At 41.8% G+C, this 20,898-nt stretch overlaps 2 protein-coding genes across 3 annotated transcripts; both read left to right on the top strand.

The window, feature by feature from the left end:
• Positions 1 to 303: 303 nt before the first annotated feature.
• fam98a (family with sequence similarity 98 member A) lies at positions 304 to 8,847 on the top strand. Its single transcript, XM_029752862.1, has 8 exons — positions 304 to 502; positions 5,590 to 5,738; positions 5,849 to 5,983; positions 6,101 to 6,285; positions 6,416 to 6,496; positions 6,744 to 6,860; positions 7,025 to 7,192; positions 7,403 to 8,847. The coding sequence occupies exons 1-8, from the start codon at positions 465 to 467 to the stop codon at positions 8,105 to 8,107; spliced, it is 1,578 nt and encodes a 525-aa protein (XP_029608722.1). The 5' UTR covers positions 304 to 464; the 3' UTR covers positions 8,108 to 8,847.
• Positions 8,848 to 9,073: 226 nt separating this feature from the next.
• Positions 9,074 to 14,947, top strand: si:ch211-195b21.5 (uncharacterized). 2 transcript variants are annotated; one of them, XM_029752860.1, is made up of 8 exons: positions 9,074 to 9,451; positions 9,663 to 9,805; positions 9,921 to 10,539; positions 10,724 to 11,498; positions 12,606 to 12,679; positions 12,841 to 12,940; positions 13,145 to 13,263; positions 13,518 to 14,947. In XM_029752860.1, exons 1-8 carry the CDS (start codon positions 9,227 to 9,229, stop codon positions 14,019 to 14,021), a joined length of 2,559 nt encoding a protein of 852 aa, XP_029608720.1. In that variant the 5' UTR covers positions 9,074 to 9,226; the 3' UTR covers positions 14,022 to 14,947. The 2 variants fall into 2 exon arrangements, with proteins under 2 accessions (XP_029608720.1, XP_029608719.1); XM_029752859.1 differs by having other exon boundaries at positions 13,515 to 14,947.
• The last annotated feature ends 5,951 nt before the right edge of the window (positions 14,948 to 20,898 follow it).

The raw sequence follows: 20,898 nt of genomic DNA, 5'->3' as shown, positions 1-20,898 counted from the left end.
GGTGGTGGCGCACAGTAATAGGGAGCCAGGCAGACATGTGTTTAACCATATCCCCAATGTTAATCTTGAAATATAGCCTAACTGCTACGTTATTCTCGAAATTAAATGTCGCGTTTACTTTCAAAATATTGTCACTTTATTGACTACATTTAATTTCGACTTCTCGAAATATTGCCACTTTTTTAAAGGGCTATCATGCAAAAAAATATCCAAGTATCACCCCATGTCGCAGTTTTTTTCTTTTTCTCTTCACTTGGATTTGATACTCTTCCGTAGATTAGAGCACACCTCTAATACTTTGAAATCTTACTCGGTGAGTCAGTCTGCACAGGCATTGTATCGGGCAGCCCTATCACCGGTAAGAGGTTGAGTTAGGACCCAGCATGCCAACCCAGCAGAAGTGTTGTTCTTTAGTGATATTAGATTATTCTTGCGGATTAATCAATTGAAGATTCATCACAGAAATGGAGACAGATATTATTGACTCACTGGAAGATCTGGGGTAGGTTTAAAAAGTTTTCTATGAGAATAGTCTTTATTTAGCTTATCTGATTATGTTTTAACTAGCTAGTTCAACTGGTTAATTTAGCTAACGTTAGCTGATACGTTGACTGCCTGTCATCGGACAACTGTCACAGCCAGAGACAGCTGAGCACTAAACTAAACTCTGCAGGCTCTTTCATACATTTCTGTGGCATCTAGCTAGCTACTATACATACGGCCTTATGACTTACTTTAGATGATATTGTGAATGTAAAAGTGACCTTTCTATTTTGTCAAAATCTACCTATCATGCCAACCGTTTGCTGTTTGTTCAGCGGGCACAAACAGAGGGCAGGCACCGCCTCAGTGTTATGAATACACTGAAGCTGGAGAGGTCCCACTTATCTCCTGACTGGTTGCTATTCACAGTAAAATCAGTTCAATAGAGCTCGCCGGTTTGTAGTCGTAAAACCGGAAATGTATTAGCTACCGCTGTTTCGTTCAGCCATTCCTATGTGGGAAAGAATGGGGTTTTGGGATAAACGCCGAAAATAAGGTCTGAGATTAAGAGGTTTAGGAGATCTTGTACGTTTTGTTCTATGAGATCATATCAGTCCGTTAACATGACCTTTATCAATTCTGAAGACGTTTATGTGCTTTATGTACCTTTTTTTTAAATTATTATTGTGCTTCAAAATTCACATAAAGTGCCGTTAGCTGATGCAGATTATCTCATAGAACAAAACGTATACGATGTCATAAACCTGAGTTTACCACAGATCTTATTTTTTTAAAACATTTATAAATAAAAAATAAAAAAATATTTTCCCATAGGCTTTGTCCAACGAACCACGGCGGAGATAGTGCCTACAAAAAGACGCCATTACTTGGCAATTGAAGCAGGGCATTTCCATAGAAAAGGACCCATGAGCACCAACATGTGAAGTTCATTTAAGTGTATAAAATTTGGTGTCAAATGAAAGATAAGAGTCTCTATATTTTTGGGAAATGAAGGCATGGATACATTTAGGCATAAGTAAAATCCTATGATTTCTGGATAAACAGATGGAAAGGGGGTCTTAGAAAACATCTACTTGAAAATCTTAAAAGGTATCAGAAATACATCAAATCACAAAATGGTTGACGTAAAGACCCCTGCCAACTAATATCAACACTTATATTTAGTTTGGGAAAAACTGTTTACCATCTGTAGGTTTAAGAATTATTGCCTTGTAATTCAGTTACCAAAAACCCACATATCTTTTAAGATATTTTTGGTCTAGTCGGGTCCATCTTGGTAACAGAATTACCAAAAAAACAGTTACGGAATTACTGCAATTTAATTGGCTACAATGGGAAATCATAAGTCACAAATCAGTTGGTTCAACTGCTACTGTCCTCCCTTACACTAGCGTACTGTTATGTTCAGCTCATAAGTTTTCTTTGTCTTTCTGTTGTCTGGTGCTCAAACCAAGAGTGTTAAAACATTGTCTGGACATCTCCTCACTCTCTCACCAGTTAATGTCACCTCTCCCAGCTCTTACTGACACCTATCCATAAGCCCCCTCCCGTTCGATTTACTGTAACCAGCATCCTCACCCACTGATCGACCGACACTGGACACCCATGGACATTGACAAGTAGTTGAAATTTGGTCAGTCCACCTGGCCTTGATTTTAACGTCCACAGATGGGCCGAACTAGACCAAGTATGAATCTATCATAGACGTATGTTTCACAAGTTTGGATAGCCCAGTACAGTGAGTAGAGCACAGTATAATACAGTACAATGAGTAGAGTAAAGAAAAGTACTCTACTGTATTCTATTGTACTGTGTTCTGCTCTGTAACCCTGTGATGTCCAAACTTGTAAAAAATTAGGAGAATGACATTCATATCCATAATTATACATTTATGTGTAGTACAGATTATGGGACCCATGATGCAATTCTGTTACTGGGTGTAAATCCACTTCACATACTGTAGTTCAATAATGAAAAAATAGATTTCTTCAAACTCAAGGTGCCATGTCATAGCCGACACCCCATTCTTTCTGCAGACATCTTTGAATCTTAATTCGGAGCAGATATTTAAGAGTTTTTGGAAAACGTGGTAGCATAAAAATCTGAGGGAGATTTTACTATTATCCTGTTACCAAAGTTTTAATTTACACAATTCTTCCACTATATTCGTTTTTGTAAAATTCAGGGGAAATTGTTAAAAGTAATCTTTGTGCATGGAGTTGTATGGTTTGTTAAACTTTGAAATCAATAGTTTTTTGTTTGGCATACATTTTTAAGGTGAAAAAGTGGAGTCAAAGCGTAATTCTGTTACCATGGAATTGCCCAGCACGCACAGCTCCTTTTGATAAGTACATATTTGGACTTATACGTTAATAATAATATCTGATGGGGTATGACAGTTGAAGTAAGCTCATTATGTACCCATTGATTCTTGAAGAATATAACTTGTAAATGCCGCATGAGCTTAGTTCAACTGTCGTACCCCATCAGAACCCCAAATATAACTTGTTTTACTCAAGTGTTTCTAACAAAGTAAATGTAAACAAATATTAAATACCCTCAAAAATGATTTTTTGGTCTGATGTGATTAATGAGGAGCATCCAGACACTGCACTTGATGAATTTATGAAATTGCTTCTTCCAACTATTGATAAACATGCACATGTTAAGAAACTGTTAGAACTGTTAAGGCTCCATGGATTGATGAGGAATTGAAAAACTGTATGGTTGAAAGAGATGGGGCAAAATGAGTGGCTAATAAGTCTGGCTGCACATCTGACTGGCTTACTTACTGCAAAGTGAGAAATTATGTCACTAAACTCAACAAAAAGAAGGAACTGTATTATGAAGCCAAGATCAATGATTTAAAGAATGATGGGAAAAAACTTGAGTACTTTAAATGAAATTATGGGTAGAAAGACATTCAACTCCGTCTTTCATTGAATCAGATGGCTTATTCATCACAAAACCATTTGATGTTGGCAATTATTTTAATGATTATTTCATTGGCAAAGTGGGCAAACTTAGGCAGGAAATTCCAACAACAAACAGTGAGCAATTGTATTCATGCATAAAAAAACAAATAATGAAAGAAAAGCATTGCAAGTTAGAATTTTGTGAAGTTAGTGTGGGATAGGTGGGAAAATTGTTATTGATCAATAAGGACAAACCTCCTGGCATTGACAACTTAGATGGAAAGCTACTGAGGATGGTAGTTGACTCTATAGCCATTCTTATCAGTTATATTTTTAATCTGAGCCTAGAGGAAAGTTTGTCAGGCCTGAAGGGAAGCCAAAGTAATTCCACTACCCAAGAGTGGTAAAGCGGCCTTTGCTGGTTCTAACAGCGGACCTATAAACTTGCTGCCAGCTCTTAGCAAACTGTTGGGAAAAATTGTGTTTGACCAAATACAATGCTATTTCTCTGTAAACAAATTAACAGACTTTCAGCATGCTTATAGAGAAGGGCACTCAACATGTACTGCACTGACACAAATGACTGATGATTGGTTGAAAGAAATTGATAAGAAGATTGTGGGAGCCGTACTGTTAGATTTCAGTGCAGCTTTTGATATTATTGACCATAACCTGTTGTTGAAATTACTTATGTGTTATATGGCTTTTCAACCTCAGCTCTGAATCCACGATATGGCAATCTAGCTAATAGAACTGAGGGTTTTCTTTAAGGGAAGCTTCTCTAATGTCAAACATGTAAAGAGTGGTGTACCGCAGGGCAGCTGTCTAGGCCCTCTACTCTTTTCTATTTTTACCAATGACCTGCCACTGGCATTAAACAAAGCATGTGTGTCCATGTATGCTGATGATTCAACCATATATGCATCAGCAACCACAGCTAATGAAGTTACTGAAACCCTTAACAAAGAGTTGCAGTCTGTTTTGGAATGGGTGGCCAGTAATAAACTAAGAGCACTGTATTTGGTACAAGTCATTCCTTAAATTCTAGACCTCAGCTGAATCTGGTAATGAATGATGTGGCTGTTGAACAAGTTGAGGAGACTAAATAACTTGGCGTTACCTTAGATTGTAAACTGTCATGGTCAAAACATATAGATTCAATGGTTGTAAAGATGGGGAGAGGTCTGGCCATAATAAAGAGATGCTCTTCTTTTTTGACACCACACTCCAAAAAGCAAGTTCTGCATGCTCTAGTTTTGTCTTATCTTGATTATTGTCCAGTTGTGTGGTCCAGTGCTGCAAGGAAAGACCTAGTTAAGCTGCTGCTGTCCCAGAACAGAGCGGCACATTTTGCTCTTAATTCTAATCAGAGGGCTGATATAAATACTATGCATGCCAGTCTCTCTTGGCTAAGAGTTGAGGAGAGACTGACTGTATCACTTCTTCTTTTTATAAGAAACATTAATGTGTTGAAAATCCCAAATTGTTTGCATAGTCAACTTACACACACACCTGTCCCACTACACATACCACCAGGGGTCTTTTCACAGTCCCCAAATCCTGAACAAATTTAAGAAAGCATACAGTATTATATAGAGCCCTTATTGCATGGAACTTCCTTACATCTCATATTGCTCAAATAAACAGTAAACCTGGTTTCAAAAAACAGATAAAGCAACACCTTGAGGCGCAACGCCTCTCCCCTATTTGACCTAGATAGTTTGTGTGTATGCATTGATATGTAGGCTACGTGTGCCTTTTAAAAAAAGTATGTAGTTCTGTCCCTGAGCTGTTCTTGTCTAATGATGTTCTGTATTATGTCATTCTGTATTATGTTTCATGTTTTGTGTTCACCCCAGGAAGAGTAGCTGCTGCTTTTGCAACAGCTAATAGGGATCCTAATAAAATACCAAATACCTAAGCATGGTTAAAACTATAATTTTTATATCAATGTTGATATGATTGATGGTCAGTCCTTGCATCCATAGCTCTATGAATTTGAGTGGTTACATTTCTCCAGCTCCATCCCTCAGCTTTTTACCAAAACAGGGGCGGGGAGCGGGCTTTATTCTTTCAACTGTTGATTGCTGCTTTAATGACCTGCTAGATAAACTGGTAAGTATAGGTTTTTAGTGAAAGTCTTATGAGGTTACTGTCTTTGTTTTCTCAGGTACCAAGGCCCTCTGTTGGAGGATGGAGCACTGGAGGCTGCGGTGAGCGGGGGAGCAGCAGCACCAGAGTTCACCAAGGTGTGTGCCTGGATCGTCTCAGAGCTCAAGCTCTACTGTCAGCTGGAGGAGAATGTCCATGCCACCAACTGTGAGTCGGTTTTAATCTTAACTCATCTCAGTGTTTGTGAATTGAATAATAAAAGAAAATGGTAGTTCCCTGGGTTGTCATTGCACCAACTCTCCATCTACCCCACCCAGGTCCCAGTGAGGCCGAGGGGTTCCAGCTGGAGATGAGTGGTCTTCTGTCTGAGCTGGCCTGTCCTTACAATGTCCTCACCACAGGAGATGTTACCCAGAGGCTGCTCAACAAGACAAACTGCCTACTGCTCATCAGTATGTGAACAGCATAAGTCACCCTTCTCCCTGTGTTGTCAGTTTCCCTATAATTTATAGAATTCATATTAATACAGTATGATGATTGCCTTTTGAATGATATGCTCTCTCTCTCAGCCTTTCTGATCTCGGAGCTGGAGGCCTCCAGGATGATCCTGGTCAACAAGCCTCAGAAGGCAGCCCAGGAGGCCGGGGGTAGTGTTGTCTTTATGGAGCTGAAGGGGATCTGTGTGTCCCTGGGCATGTCCAAACCCCCAGCCAACATCACCATGTTCCAGTTCTTCAGTGGGATCGAGAAGAAGGTCAGTCCATGTCACACCAGGCTATGTCAGTATTATGTTATGATAGGTTTGTGTCTTTTTGTTGAATGCAGCTACACTTTAGCTAAGGTTTGGTTCTCTCAACATTAATATTCTCTCCTTTTTTCCTCAGCTGAAAGAAGCTCTAGCCAAAGTGCCATCAACTCATGTTGGGGGTCCTCTGATGAAGAAGGCACTTGGACCAGTTCACTTTGTAATACCCTTTAACAATAAAGATGTGCATAGTAGAATACATGTCCCACTTCAAACCAAAATATATGTTACATCAACAAACATTCTCAAGCAGCGTACTATACTGTAGTACTATACTGCAGTCCACTTTGTCCTGCATTGTTGGAGCTCGAATCTCCAAGAATTTCACTGTACCCTGTAATTACATCTGCAACCCTGTACATGTGACTATTAACCTTTCTAATCTAATTTACATATCTCTTTTACAGGAAAAAATCGAAGCCATCAATCAAGCACTTGTGAATGAGTATGAAGTCCGAAGGAAGATGTTGTTGAAACGTCTTGACGTGACAGTTCAGTCCTTTGGTTGGTCTGACAAAGCTAAGGTGAGAACTCTGTACTGGGAAGATTGTTACAATTATTCAAAGTGTAACTGGTTGTGGTTGTAGTCTGTGTTATTAATTTACAGCATATGTGCAATGACAAGCATTTGTACTGTAAACAATCGAGTACTGTATGTGGAAACGGATGTATTTCTATTGCTACACAGAAACATGCTGAAAAGCTGGCCAATGTATACCCGCCTTTGCGTTCAACCCTCGCCACAAAGAGCAAAGTCTCGGTGGCTCACCTCTTTGCTGCACGAGAGGACCTCTCCAAGATTATGCGCACAAGTAGTGGCAGGATAAGGGAGAAGACTGCTTGTGCCATTAACAAGGTAGGGAGCAGATTTGTAATTCTCCACTTGCTAACTTTTAACGTTTATCTCAATGCTACCTTGAGAGCTGCTGTCACATTCTGTTTTTTTTTCAAATATTTAAAAACTATTTTGGCTACTTCGGCTGTGCTGTCAGAAAACACGCCTTGGCTTGTACACGTTCTGTTGATTAACTATTTCTTTTACATTTTTTGTTGTCTTGTTGAGCAGGTTCTGATGGGACGTGTGCCAGACAGAGGTGGGCGACCCACTGAGATTGAGGCCCCCCCACCAGAGATGCCCACCTGGCAGAAGAGGCAAGACGGTCCACAGGGAGGTGGACACTATGGCGGGGGTGGACGAGGAGGCAGCAGGGGGGGCTTCGACCAACACTCTCAGGGGGGCCGAGGGGGTTACGAGCGAGGAGGAGGAGGTTATGAAAGGGGCGGGAGGGGTGGAGGAGGGGGTGGCAGAGGGGGCAAGGTGCAGGGAGGCTGGTCGGACGGAGGAGGAGGAGGAAGTGGTGGTGGTGGTTACCAAGGTCATTACCAGGAAGGAGGTGGCCACCAAGCGGGTGGGGGGAGAGGAGGTTACGGGGGTGGAAAATTTCAAGGGGGCTTCCAGGGCCCTGGTTACCCTGCAGGAGGGCATCAAGGCGGAGGAGGGGGCGGAGGAGGTGGTTACCAACATGACAACCACAATCAAGATGGAGGTCGCCACCAGGACAGGGGTGGCCGAGGGGGTCGCGGGGGTAGGGGAAGAGGTGATAGTAGAGGAAGAGGTGATGGTAGGGGAAGAGGACAGGGGGGAGGTTGGGGAGGGCGAGGGGGTCAGAATTTGAACCAAGGAGGACAGTTTGAACAGTTCTTCCAGCAGGGTGGCCAGCAGTACAATCAAGCAGGCTTTAGCCAGGGGAGCAAAAACTACACTAGTTGAAAAGAAAGTGCAGGCCACTGAAGCAGAGATCATGCAAGAGCCATGAAGTGAAAACGCCTTATTTTCTAAATGTGAATATTAATATAAAGCATGGTTATTATAATTTCTTCCCGAAACCGAATAAGAATGTGGAGAGTGACCATGTCTCCAACAGAAGAGGAAAAAGTCCAAGTCATGCATGACATGAGAGCTCAAACAAACCAGACTTTTCCACAATTCCATGGCTGTTAACAAATGACTGTTCCCATGTGTTCTTTTGCATATGTGAGTGCTTTTGTGTTTATGCTGTGTTCCACTATCTTGCCACATGAAAGTTAAAGCCAATGTTTGCCATTGTAACACCTAAATTATAAAGCCTTATCTTGAAGATTATTTGAAAGAGGAGTTGAATGTCATGTAACTACATATGATAAGGTGACAATTGTGGAAGTATTGTAGTCCATCCTTAGTTAATTTAATTAATACTTGAAAAGAAACAAGCTTTATTTCTCCAGGTTTTTTTTTGTTGTTGTAAGCTTTGGTTTACATTATTGTTACTAGGAATGGGTTAAAAATAAGCTTGAGCCTCAAAAATGTTTTGCTGTTGCAAATAGTTTTGACTGGTATCTCCTCTATTACTTATTTAAAATATGCCACCTAATGATGCTTATAAACAAAATTGTGTACATACTTGGATGTAAGAAAGACTACTTGGAAGTGTGAATGAATGAGAGGTGAGCAATAAAATCTAATGGATTTAACATGCCTGTCATCTTTATTTGGTCATACTTTCAGCTTTAATTGTGACCACCAGTATTTTGTACATAATTTGAAAACCAGTGGACCCACATTAGCTCCACATCAATTAATAATTGATCATAATGTAATCAAAGAGGATAGTATAAAAACGTGTTGTAACGCTATTGCTAATCCTTGGTCCAGGGTGGGCTTTTATTTTGAAATACAGGATACCGGATGTTGTACACTTTACAGCTTTAAGTTCTTCCGCTTTCATTCACCCGCCAGCTACTTCAAAGCAAGCGAACTAACGAGTAAATGTTTGTTTTGACATTCGGGGTTTCCCTGATAAGTATTGATATCTAGCATTCATTTAATTGCCGTCATCATTTGACGGCAACAATGTTTCGTGGTTTTCACAATCCCGGAGAACTTCACCGGGGCCCTGCTCCCTTAGGCCACCCATCCCATTTACAGCCACCCGGTCCCAGCTACGGAGGGCCCTTTGGCCCGCCACCCCACGTTCCACTGCCTGGACACTTTCCTCCTGGATCTTGTCATCCTTTCTTACCTCCCGGATCGGGAAGTGAATACCTCCACAGGCCAATGAGGGAACATTATATCAATGTACGTAGCTAACGTTGTCAGCTAATGTGCTTCACAGCAAATCCATTGCTAGTCGATTTATTCTTTTGTTTGTTTTTTGATAAAATGTATTAATGCTTAAATAGGATACTGGTAGACATGGTGCACACAGCCAAAACACCATAACGTTAATGATTACAATGGTCAGCTATCTAGTATGCTGATGTTTACATGTTGTTTGTACCTCAACCAGACTCCACACTGCAGCAGTTACTCCATTGACCGCAGCACAGTGATCAGTCTTGGTAGTCAACAGATTCTCCCACCAGACACACAGCATCTTCAGATGCCACAGTGGCCCGCCAATCCTTTGGAATCATGCCAAAGAGACAAGAGGTGGGGAAATGTCAAGGTTCAAGGATTTTGTGATGCATAGCCTAGTTCACAACCTCTTTCAGCTATGGCTGCTTGCAATGAACTGTAATTTAAACAGTTTTTACTTGTATTTCAGTGAGAACTTGACCGCTGGTGAAGAATTCCTCAGATGCCTTGCGGCTAATAAGCCAGTCCCTGACTTTCTCAAAGGAGTCAACCTGTTGGACGCAGGGAAGGCAGTCAAGGCACCAGGTGTACCAGAAGACCGGGGTTATGAGAGGCAGAGACTCCGGAGCAAATCTCGCAGTCCAGCGAAGGAAAGCAGGGGCAGGAGCAAGAGCCGAGCAAAGAGCCAGGTAAGAAGCAAGAGCCGGGCAAGAAGCAAGAGCTGTCCGCGCAGCAGAAGTCGTACCCGAGGGAAAAGCCGACCACGAAGCAGGAGTCGCAGTCGTGGAAAGAGCCAGGTCAGAAGCAAGAGCAAGGCTCGTAGTAGGAGCCGGAGCCGAGGGAAAAGTCGGGCAAGGAGCAAAAGCAGATCAAGGAGTAGGAGTCGCAGCTATGGAAAGAGCCGGGGCAGGTTGGACCATCATTCAGACCACAGGGACAAAAGGAGCCCCATTCGGAGGAGTAGCAGCAGGATCAGTAATCACTCCTCCGCACACAATGACCTGCTCGAGGGCCTGAAACGGGTTATGAACAGCAAGCAACTGGAGGACAGTATGCCTTCCATCAAGAATGCCATTCTCACAATACAGGTATGGTATGAGAAAGTCATGGGTTGTTATGGGGTATGTTTAGTTAATGATGTTCTACAAACATGGCGAGGCCCATTTTTAAGTAATATTCTAATTGATATCTGCAGTGAAGACTAGACAATCTAACAAATGTAAAATCAAACCTCAATAAAACCCATTGATGTCTTTTATGTTTGTTCCATAGGCCAATAACTTTAGCAGAGATATCCAGAGCAACTGTCTTCCATGTGGACCAGTCTTGGCCAGCAGACAGGAATTTCTTCAAGCCTCAGATGGGCCTAAGCCAGTCAGCAGACAGGACGAGACCGACAGCAATCTTCTCCCCCACGAGAGAGTGGGCTGTGACTTCTCCTGGCTGCAGGGCACCAGGGAGGTCTCACCTGTTCAAAAGCCGGAGGAGGTCGAGGATGAGGAGAACTTCCTCTATGGGAATGAGGATAACCAGTCAAAACAACGCCCTGCCACCCTGCCTTTTGCACAGTCCACATCCATTACCCAGCAGAGCGATGCAGAGATCTCCCCAGCAGGCCCACCCTACTATCAAAGCCAGCCTCTGTTCGGGAACCATGGTGAAGTCCAGGAGTTCAAGATGCCTCCTCAACCGGTCCAGTCTAGTGTGAGGCTTGAGCAGAGGGTGCAGCCTGTTCCTGCTCCTGATGTGAAGCCCACCCCCACTGTGAAGGAATGTGAGGAGTTCAAGGCCATGTTGAAGAACATTGGGCTGAATCTGGGCACGTCAGAGATCAGTAAGATGATGGTCAAGCTGCAGCAACAGAAGGAGGGGAAGATGCCAGAGCAGAAGAGGGAGGAGAAAGTGCCATCACCAGCACCAGTGCTGCCTCTTCCTCTTGTAGTTGGGGCATCACAGGAGCCCAGACTGGCCTCGCCAACACTCGGGGCAGCACTTGGGACAGCACCAATACGACAAGCATTGGAGTCATTACAGTTCATTATTAAAGGTTAGAGCAGTCTATATATATATATATATATGGCTCAGTTGGTAGAGCATGGTGTTTGCAACGCCAGCATGGTGTGTGCAACGCCAGGGTTGTGGGTTCGATTCCCACGGGGGGCCAGTACAAAAAAAAATTATGAAATGTATGCATTCACTACTGTAAGTCGCTCTGGATAAGAGCGTCTGCTAAATGACTAAAATGTAAATATATATATACATACATACATAGACACACAACCCATTCACTCTTGCAGGAAAAATGTTAATCTATACTGAACAAAAATATAAATGCAACAATTTCAATGATTTTACTGAGTTAAAGTTCATATAAGGAAATATGTCAATTAAAATAAATTCATTAGGCCCTAATCTATGGATTTCACATGACTGGCCAGGGGCGCAATCATGGCTGGGCCCGGGAGGGCATAGGCCCACCCACTTGGGAGCCAAGCCCACCCACTGGGGAGCCAGTCCCAGCCAATCAGAAAGTGTTTTTCCCCACAGAAGGGCTTTATTACAGACAGAAATACTCCTCAGTTTCATCAGCTGTCTGGGTGGCTGGTCTCAGATGACCCCGCAGGTGAAGAAGCTGGATGTCGAGGTCCTGGATTGGCGTGGTTACATGTGGTCTGCGGTTGTGAGGCCCGTTGGCCCAAATTCTCTAAAGCGACATTGGAGGCAGCTTATGGCAGAGAAATTAACATTAAATTCTCTGGCAACAGCTCTGGTGGACATTCTTGCAGTCAGCATGCCAATTGCAAGCTCCCGCAAAACTTGACACATCTGTGGCATTGTGTTGTGTGACAAAACTGCACATTTTAGTGGCCTTTCATTGTCCCCAGCATCTGTGTCATGATCATGGCTTTTAATCAGCTTCTTGATATGCCACACCTGTCAGGTGGATGGATTATCTTGGCAAAGGAGAAATGCTCACTAACAGGGATGTAAACAAATTTATGCACAATTTTTTTAAATTTTAAGTAAGCATTTTGTGCATATGGAACATTTCTGGGATCTTTTATCTCAACTCATGAAACATGGGACCAACACTACATTTTTGTTCAGTATATATTAATGATGCGACTAATTGCATTTCTCTTCCTTTCTTTAGCAACAAGGGAGAAAAGGGCCAATAGTGATCCACATGATGGCAACCATTCCCAGAGGAATTCAGACAAACAGAAGGTAACATTTACTTGGCAGTGTCATTCCAATCGCACTCTTTTCTCTGAGACAAACCTCACTATTACTGATAATTACTCCTGATGTTTGTTGTTACAGCATGTTGTGATGTCTAAACTAGAAAACACTGCATTTTAACATTGTGATGAAATGGGACTTTCTAGAGCAAAGATGACGAGGAGAGTCAGAGGAGATCGAGACATGACCAAATGAAAAGGAAAGAAACTCTTGTGAAGGAACTGGAGGAATTGCTAAAGCAGGATGGTATACTATTGTTCATTATAGACCTGTCTTTCTACCCACTTTCTCTATCTACATAAAATAAATGACTGGTAGGCCGTCATTGTAAATCAGAATTTGTTCCTAACCGACTTGCCTTGTTAAATATAAATAAGCATTATATTTGTTGCCATCATTACTTGGTAATAGAATGACTCCTAAATGCCTGTTCATTCTTATATTATTCAGGGTCCACCTTTTTGATTCCGGTCATCGGGTTCTACTGTCAGAGGTGTGAGGAGTTCTTCGGAGACCTGACCACTGCTGAGGGCCATGCTGCAACCCACCGGCGGAATGAGCCTAGCATGGCGAGTACCTAGCTACATTCTCTCGCCCCACACAGTAACCCAACTGTATACACTGCGTTGACCAAAGAAACAGCGTAGTTACCATTGCATTGTTCAACCTAGATCACCCCTCAGTATAAACTTTAGGTTTCTTTCCAGTCCACTTGTCTTCAGCATCAATAGAAAAGTCAAATTCCCCAAAAGATTAGTGGTATTATCATCCCAAACTGTATCATTAGAATTCTTAGCTACTTATTTCACCTTGTCTATAGCAGCAGCATGGAGACAGACGACCTGGAGAGGACAGAAGACACCCTAGCCATTACATCGGGCACCCCCTGGCTCCAGAGCGGAGGGACCAGAGAGACCCAAGAGATCAGAGGTATCGCAAACTAGACGAGGGCCCAAAGGCTTACAGGAACGACAGGGAGAAGATCTACGTGAAAGAGGAACGACCTGGAAGCCCCAGGATAAAGATGACGGTGGTCCGCGGGCACACCCCACCAGGTCTGCAGAAGGCCAGGGGGAGAGAGGAGGGGAGGGTGGATAAGGGCTCTTGTGCTGCTTCCTCTGGCCCTGCCAGTGGGAAATATGATAGGGTCAAACTGGAGGAGGTGGAGACCAAAGGAAAGCCCAACATGGAAGTATGTGACAAAGATAAAGGAGAAAGCAGTTCTAGCAGTGATGACGAGAAAGACAAATCTCCTAAAGGCAACAAAAAGAAAAAGGAGAAGAAGAAGAAGGAAAAGAAGAAGAAGAAGAAAAAGGAAAAGGGTTAGAAGTAATAGCTGCTGTACTGCATGTCCTGGTTTGATTGTACTGTATCTCTGGAGGACCTGGCCTTGGGTCATTGTTTGGCATCATTGCAGCTGTTTTCAGAAGTTGGTGGTTTTAACGTTAGAAAGAAGCAGTGTTCCTCTGATTTGTTCTCTCCTTATGGGGTAGTCTTTTTTCCCAACAAACTGTGTTCCTCTGTGTTGTAGTGGATAACAGGACATTTTCATTGAATGCTGTTGGAGGACAGGACGTTCCAGGGTGCATATGCAGCATTTATGATGTCCAGAATCATTTTGCTGCCAGCTACTGATCCTATTGTTCAGACCTTTAGTTACTGTAGATGTGCATTAAATAACCCTCCTTATATTGGGCCATGTTTGTGTATATTTCACCCGGTACAACCTTGATTTAGTGCTTCAAGTACTATCAAATGTACTTTTGCCATTTAAAGGTCAACTGCCATTTGAAGCGTGTGCCGTCTTTCTTCCTAATGTTAAACCGTTGAGATGGAATTATTCTGTAATGAAGAAATTCTTATACATTGTCCTCTTATTTAGGTCTCAGCAATTGATGGCGCAAGGCTATTTGCAAGCGCACATGATCTTGCCAAAGTCATTGAATCCTATCAGGATAGGAACAGTTGACATGTTTTTGAAAGGTGATCACTTTTTTTTTGTCTGCTGTTGCTCACTCTCACTTCCTCTTTCTCACACACTAGGCATTTCCATTGATCCAGGTTTATTGGACAAAAGCAATGTCAGGGGAAAAATATATTCTGCCGTGTAATAGAAACGGCAGATATAGGAGACATTTTAAAGCTCCACAACATTTTTATCCGTTCGATAGGGTTCTATTTTTCTTTTGTTGAACTTTCTTTACTGCAACTAATGAGGGAAACTGTTTTCGAATAAATGTTGATTGTAAAATACTTTTGAAGGTACGCTGGGCATGTGATGTCATCACATAGCTATAGTCTCCACTCCCAAATGCCTACTGCTTGCAAAATAAGTTTTCTATTAAGCTAACATATGGAATTGTTTTAAGATGGTCATACCATGGATCATTTAGCTATTTGAATTTGAATTTTATGACCCCTTCAGGTAATCAAAAATATTTAGTGATTTGATCAAATATTTCATTTCACCTCTATTACTATAGCCCATAGAAACACATTGAATAACACAATAAATGTCATAAGACAGTGAAAAAAATCACAGGGAATAAGGTTTTAAAGTGTCTGTCCTAGATATACGAAAGCTCAGGATATAGTTTAGTTTAGAAAGTATTCATACCCCTTGATTTATTCCACATTTTGTTGTGCCTGAATTAAACAAAACTAAAAATAATTCTCACCCATCTACACACAATACCCCATAATGACAAAGTGAAAACATGTTTTTAGAAATGTGCAAATTTATTGAAAATTAAATATAGAAATGTCTCATTTACATACACTACCGTTCAAAAGTTTGGGGTCACTTAGAAATGTCCTTGTTTTTGAAAGAAAAGCAAAAAAATTGTCCATTAAAATAACATCAAATTGATCAGAAATACAATGTAGAAATTGTTCATGTTGTAAATGACTATTGTAGCTGGAAACGGCAGATTTTATATGAAATATCTACATAGGCGTACAGAGGCCTTTATCAGCAGCCATCACTCCTGTGTTCAAATGGCACGACTCCGGGATGCTGGCCTTCTAGGCAGAGTTCCTCTGTCCATTGTCTGTTATTTTGCCCATCTTAATCTTTTCTTTTTATTTGCCAGTGTGAGATATGTATTTTTCCATGCATTTCTGCCTAGAAAGCCAGTATCCCCGAGTCGCCTCTTCACTGTTGACATTGAGACTGGTGTTTTGCGGGTGCTATTTAATGAAGCTGCCAGTTGAGGACTTGTGAGATGTCTGTTTCTCAAACTAGACACTAATGTACTTGTCCTCTTGCTCAGTTGTGCACCGGGGCCTCCCACTCCTCTTTCTATTCTGGTTAGAGCCAGTTTGTGCTGTTCTGTGAAGGGAGTAGTACACAGCGTTGTACGAGATCTTCAGTTTCTTGGCAATTTCTCGCATGGAATAGCCTTCATTTCTCAGAACAAGAATAGACTGACGAATTTCAGAAGAAAATACTTTGTTTCTGGCCATTTTGAGCCTGTAATCAAACCCACAAGTACTGATGCTCCAGATACTCAACTAGTCTAAAGAAGGCCAGTTTTATTGCTTCTTTAATCAGAACAACTGTTTTCAGCTGTGCTAACATAATTGCAAAAGGGTTTTCTAATGATCAATTAGCCTTTTAAAGTCATAAACTTGGATTAGCTAACACAATGGGCCGTTGGAACACAGGAGTGATGGTTGCTGATAATGGGCCTCTGTACGCCTATGTAGATATTCCATAAAAAATCTGCTGTTTCCAGCTACAATAGTCATTTACAACATTAACAATGTCTACACTGTATTTCTGATCAATTTGATGTTATTTTAATGGACAAAAAATTAGCTTTTCTTTCAAAAACAAGGACATTTCTAAGTGACCCTAAACGTTTGAACGGTGGTGCAAGGATTCACACCGGAGTCAATACATGTTAGATTCACCTTTGGCAGCGATTACAGATGTGAGTCTTTTGGGGTAAGTTTCTAAAGCCTTGTTCACATTAACAGTTTGAAGTGACTTAAATCATATTTATTTGCATTTCTGATTCAAATCTGTTCTTTTTCCTGTAGTCTGAACAGCCAAAAGGCACATGGATTTGGATATTTCAAGCCACACAAGGGTAGTTTTAAGTCGGATACAAATCTGATTCCTGGCCATGTGACTTGTCTGAATCGTCAAATCTGATTTATTTGTGGTTTTTAGACTGCTATTCAGCATATCTTGTTGCTTGTTTGCTACTCTGTTGACAGTTTGACAAGAACATGTGGTAGCTAACTAGCTTGATAATTGTTTACAAACAAATTAGTGAATGTGCTACAGAGCTAAACAGCTAGCTAGCTAATTGACTACTGTGGCTAACCAAAAAGGACTTGTTTTGAAAGTTGGATCATCTTATCCTTTGAGGCTTTAAAAATGTTCTTACCCTATGACTTTGAAGATTCAAAGCAACTGGGAAACGTCCATGGCAGGCATTGTTGTCATGTTAACTTGCTGCATAACTTGAGTGACAGGAAGCAAAAGCACCACCACCAATCAGCCTACACCACTGCACACACGTCGTTACTATGATCACTAGCGTAGCCTTGTTTTTATTAAAAATATATATTTCTATTTAACCTTTATTTAATTAGGCAAGTCAATTAAGAACAAATTCTTATTTACAATGATGGCATAGCAAGAGGCAAAAGGCATCCTGCGGGGACGGAGGCTGGGATTCAAATAGAAAATGTGGTACAAGAGACCTATGACAACAACATGTCAGTAACACATGACAACAACACGGTAGCAGCACATGGTAGCAACACAAACATAGTACAAACATTGTTAGTCACAGACAGGACAAAGGGCAAAAAGGTAGAGATCAATACATCACGTGTCCATAATTGAGTCTTTGGATGGAGATAAAACTGTCCAGTTTGAGTGTTTTTTGCAGCTCGATCCAGTCGCTAGCTGCAGCGAACTGAAGACGAGCGACCCAGGGATGTGTGTGCTTTGGGGACCTTTAACAGAATGTGACTGGCAGAACGGTTGTTGTATGTATCTCAGATAGGGGGGAGTTTTGTAAATAAGCGTCAACCATTTGGTCTTGCGTCAGGAATACAGAGATGGCCAGTTTAGAGTATAGAGTGCAGTGATGTGTCCTATAAGGAGCATTGGTGGCAAATCTGATGGCCGAATGGTAAAGAACATCTAGCCGCTCGAGAGCACCCTTACCTGCCTTGAGAGCCTGCCGATCTATAAATTACGTCTTCGTAATCTAGCATGGGTAGGATGGTCATCTGAATCAGGGTTAGTTTGGCAGCTGGGGTGAAAGATGAGCAATTACGATAGAGGAAACCAAGTCTAGATTTAACCTTAGCCTGTAACTTGGATATTTGCTGAGAGAAGGACACTGTACCGTTTAGCCATACTCCCAAGTACTTGTATGAGGAGACTACATTAAGCTCTAAACCCTCAGAGGTAGTAATCACACCAGTGGAGGGAGGGGCGGGGGGATTCTTCTTACCAAACCACATGACCGTTGTTTTGGAGGTGATCAGAACAAGCTTAGGCGGATGCAAAAAAACAGATAGCTCTATCTTAAACCAAAGATTATGGATATACTGACAAGATACATGTCTCTCCGCCCTAACAATGGGAGTTCTTGTACAGTCGTGGCCAAAACTTTTGAGAATGACACAAATATTCATTTTCTGCTGCCTCAGTTTGTATGATGGCAATTTGCATATACTCCAGAATGTTATGAAGAGTGATCAGGCAGGGCTGAAATACAGTGGAAATGTTTTTTTGGGGATTCAGTTTATTTGCATGTCAAAGAGGGACTTTGCAATTAATTGCTGACATCATGTCAGTGATTCTCTCGTTAACACAGGTGTGAGTGTTGACGAGGACAAGGCTGGAGATCACTCCGTCATGCTGATTGTGTTCGAATAACAGACTGGAGGCTTCAAAAGGAGGGTGGTGCTTGGAATCATTGTTCTTCCTCTGTCAACCATTGTTACCTGCAAGGAAACATGTGCCGTCATCATTGCATTGCACAAAAAGGGCTTCACAGGCAAGGATATTGTTGCCAGTAAGATTGCACCTAAATCAACCATTTATCAGATCATCAAGAACTTCAAGGAGAGCGGTTCAATTGTTGTGAAGAAGGCTTCAGGGCGCCCAAAAAAGTCCAGCAAGAGCCAGGACCGTCTCCTAAAGTTGATTCAGCTGCGGGATCGGGGCACCACCAGTACAGAACTTGCTCAGGAATGGCAGCAGGCAGGTGTGAGTGCATCTGCACGCACAGTGAGGTGAAGACTTTTGGAGGATGACCTGGTGTCAAGAAGGGCAGCAAAGAAGCCACTTCTCTCCAGGAAAAACATCAGGGACAGACTGATATTCTGCAAAAGGTACAGGGATTGGACTGCTGAGTACTGGGGTAAAGTCATTTTCTCTGATGAATCCCCTTTCCGATTGTTTGGGGCATCCGGAAAAAAGCTTGTCCGGAGAAGACAAGGTGAGCACTACCATCAGTCCTGTGTCATGTCAACAGTAAAGTATCCTGAGACTATTCATGTGTGGGGTTGCTTCTCAGCCAAGGGAGTGGGCTCACTCACAATTTTGCCTAAGAACACAGCCATGAATAAAGAATGGTACCAACACATCCTCCGAGAGCCATCCAGGAACAGTTTGGTGACAGTTTTGGGTCCATGCCAAGGAAACTCCCCAGACCTTAATCCCATTGAGAACGTGTGGTCAATCCTCAAGAGGCGGGTGGACAAACAAAAACCCACAAATTCTGACAAACTCCAAGCACTGATTATGCAATAATGGGCTGCCATCAGTCAGGATGTGGCCCAGAAGTTAATTGACTGCGTAACAGGGCGGATTGCAGAGGTTTTGAAAAAGAAGGGTCAACACTGCAAATATTGACTCTTTGCATCAACTTCATGTATTTGTCAATAAAAGCCTTTGACACTTATGAAATGCTTGTAATTATACTTCAGTACTCCATAGTAACATCTGACAAAAATATCTAAAGACACTGAAGCAGCAAACTTTGTGAAAATTCATATTTGTGTCATTCTCAAAACCTTTGGCCACGACTACACAAAGCGGCACGTCGGGCTCTCTAGCTCCCGGCTATCCTTTCTTTAGATTGGTGGATACATCTCATTATTGTAATACTTTTTTGAATATTCGATAAAGGTTGTTGACGTCAACTGTCTGTATTCAATGGAGAGAGATGCTATGCTACTAGACTCATACCATGGCTATGCATAGCCGTCTCAAGACAACTCCGACATAAAGTGTTTTTTCTCAAAGTTGGCAGGATGTCACGTGTCCTACTTATATCAGTACACTCATAACTTAAGCATTCCGAAACTTCTATTCGATCAAATAAACCTCACGTAGCAAATAAACCACAAATGTATGTTGACCAAATTCAAACACTCATTGACCTCCATACAAATACTCTTTGCTTGGTGGGCGAAACAACAACAAAAAACACCTGCTGGAGGAAGACAGATTTTCAGACGAGTTGGGCGTCTCTTCCTCTGCTTAAACTGATTTTCTTTGTTTTTAATGTTCATTAGATTAATGCACGGGTGAGTCAATAGACTCATAAGGGTTAACTATTTGTGTCGCTAAAAACAGCTGGATGTAATGGCGTCACACCTAAAAAATATATATTTTCTCGCATAAACCTACAGTCAAATAAAAATGTTGTGTTTGAAGTGTTTCCATTACTCATTAAGGCAAATTGCACATTAATAAATTGATGAGTCTGTATGCTCTCCCACCTATCTTTTTCATGTCTCAGGTAGCCTGTAAAGGTCAACATGAATAGAATGCAATAATTTACTAATATTTGCCAGATTCAAATAATTCTCATGTGCCAATGTATTGCCATGGTCCGTGCCATGGTGAAACTTGCACTCCTGTAGATCTGAAATAATTGGATGGTGAAAGTTGCAGTGGTGTGTATTCATGGGTGCCAAGGGAAGCCAGGCTTCCCCTCCAAATGTACCAATAAAAAATACAAATCTCTGGGTTTCATAGTTTTCCACCGAAGAATGCATCCGAGCGAGCGGAACAGCACCCCTCTGTCTCTGTATGTGTAGCCCATCTATCTGATGCGTTTTGGTCAAAAATAATATGATATTGTTGCCGCCCGTAGCATTTGACCTCCCTTGATAAAATAAATTCTACATTAATAGCCAATCAGTGTTGCGCTAAACTGAGT

This window comes from Salmo trutta, chromosome 5 (genome assembly GCF_901001165.1).
Source record: "Salmo trutta chromosome 5, fSalTru1.1, whole genome shotgun sequence".
NCBI classification, from domain to species: domain Eukaryota; kingdom Metazoa; phylum Chordata; class Actinopteri; order Salmoniformes; family Salmonidae; genus Salmo; species Salmo trutta.
The sequence above is the reverse complement of the archived record's forward strand: the minus strand, read 5'-3'. Positions and strand labels throughout refer to the sequence as shown.

What these genes read in the sequence shown, in the direction of transcription:
- fam98a (XM_029752862.1), top strand. Translation starts at nt 465, where the DNA reads ATGGAGACAGATATTATTGACTCACTGGAAGATCTGGG. An exon ending in GTTGGTCTGACAAAGCTAAG is followed by an intron (nt 6,861 to 7,024) that starts GTGAGAACTCTG and finishes ATTGCTACACAG; the next exon opens with AAACATGCTGAAAAGCTGGC. An exon ending in CTGCTTGTGCCATTAACAAG is followed by an intron (nt 7,193 to 7,402) that starts GTAGGGAGCAGA and finishes CTTGTTGAGCAG; the next exon opens with GTTCTGATGGGACGTGTGCC.
- si:ch211-195b21.5 (XM_029752859.1), top strand. Translation starts at nt 9,227, where the DNA reads ATGTTTCGTGGTTTTCACAATCCCGGAGAACTTCACCGGGGCCCTGCT. An exon ending in TCATGCCAAAGAGACAAGAG is followed by an intron (nt 9,806 to 9,920) that starts GTGGGGAAATGT and finishes CTTGTATTTCAG; the next exon opens with TGAGAACTTGACCGCTGGTG. An exon ending in ATTACAGTTCATTATTAAAG is followed by an intron (nt 11,499 to 12,605) that starts GTTAGAGCAGTC and finishes TCCTTTCTTTAG; the next exon opens with CAACAAGGGAGAAAAGGGCC.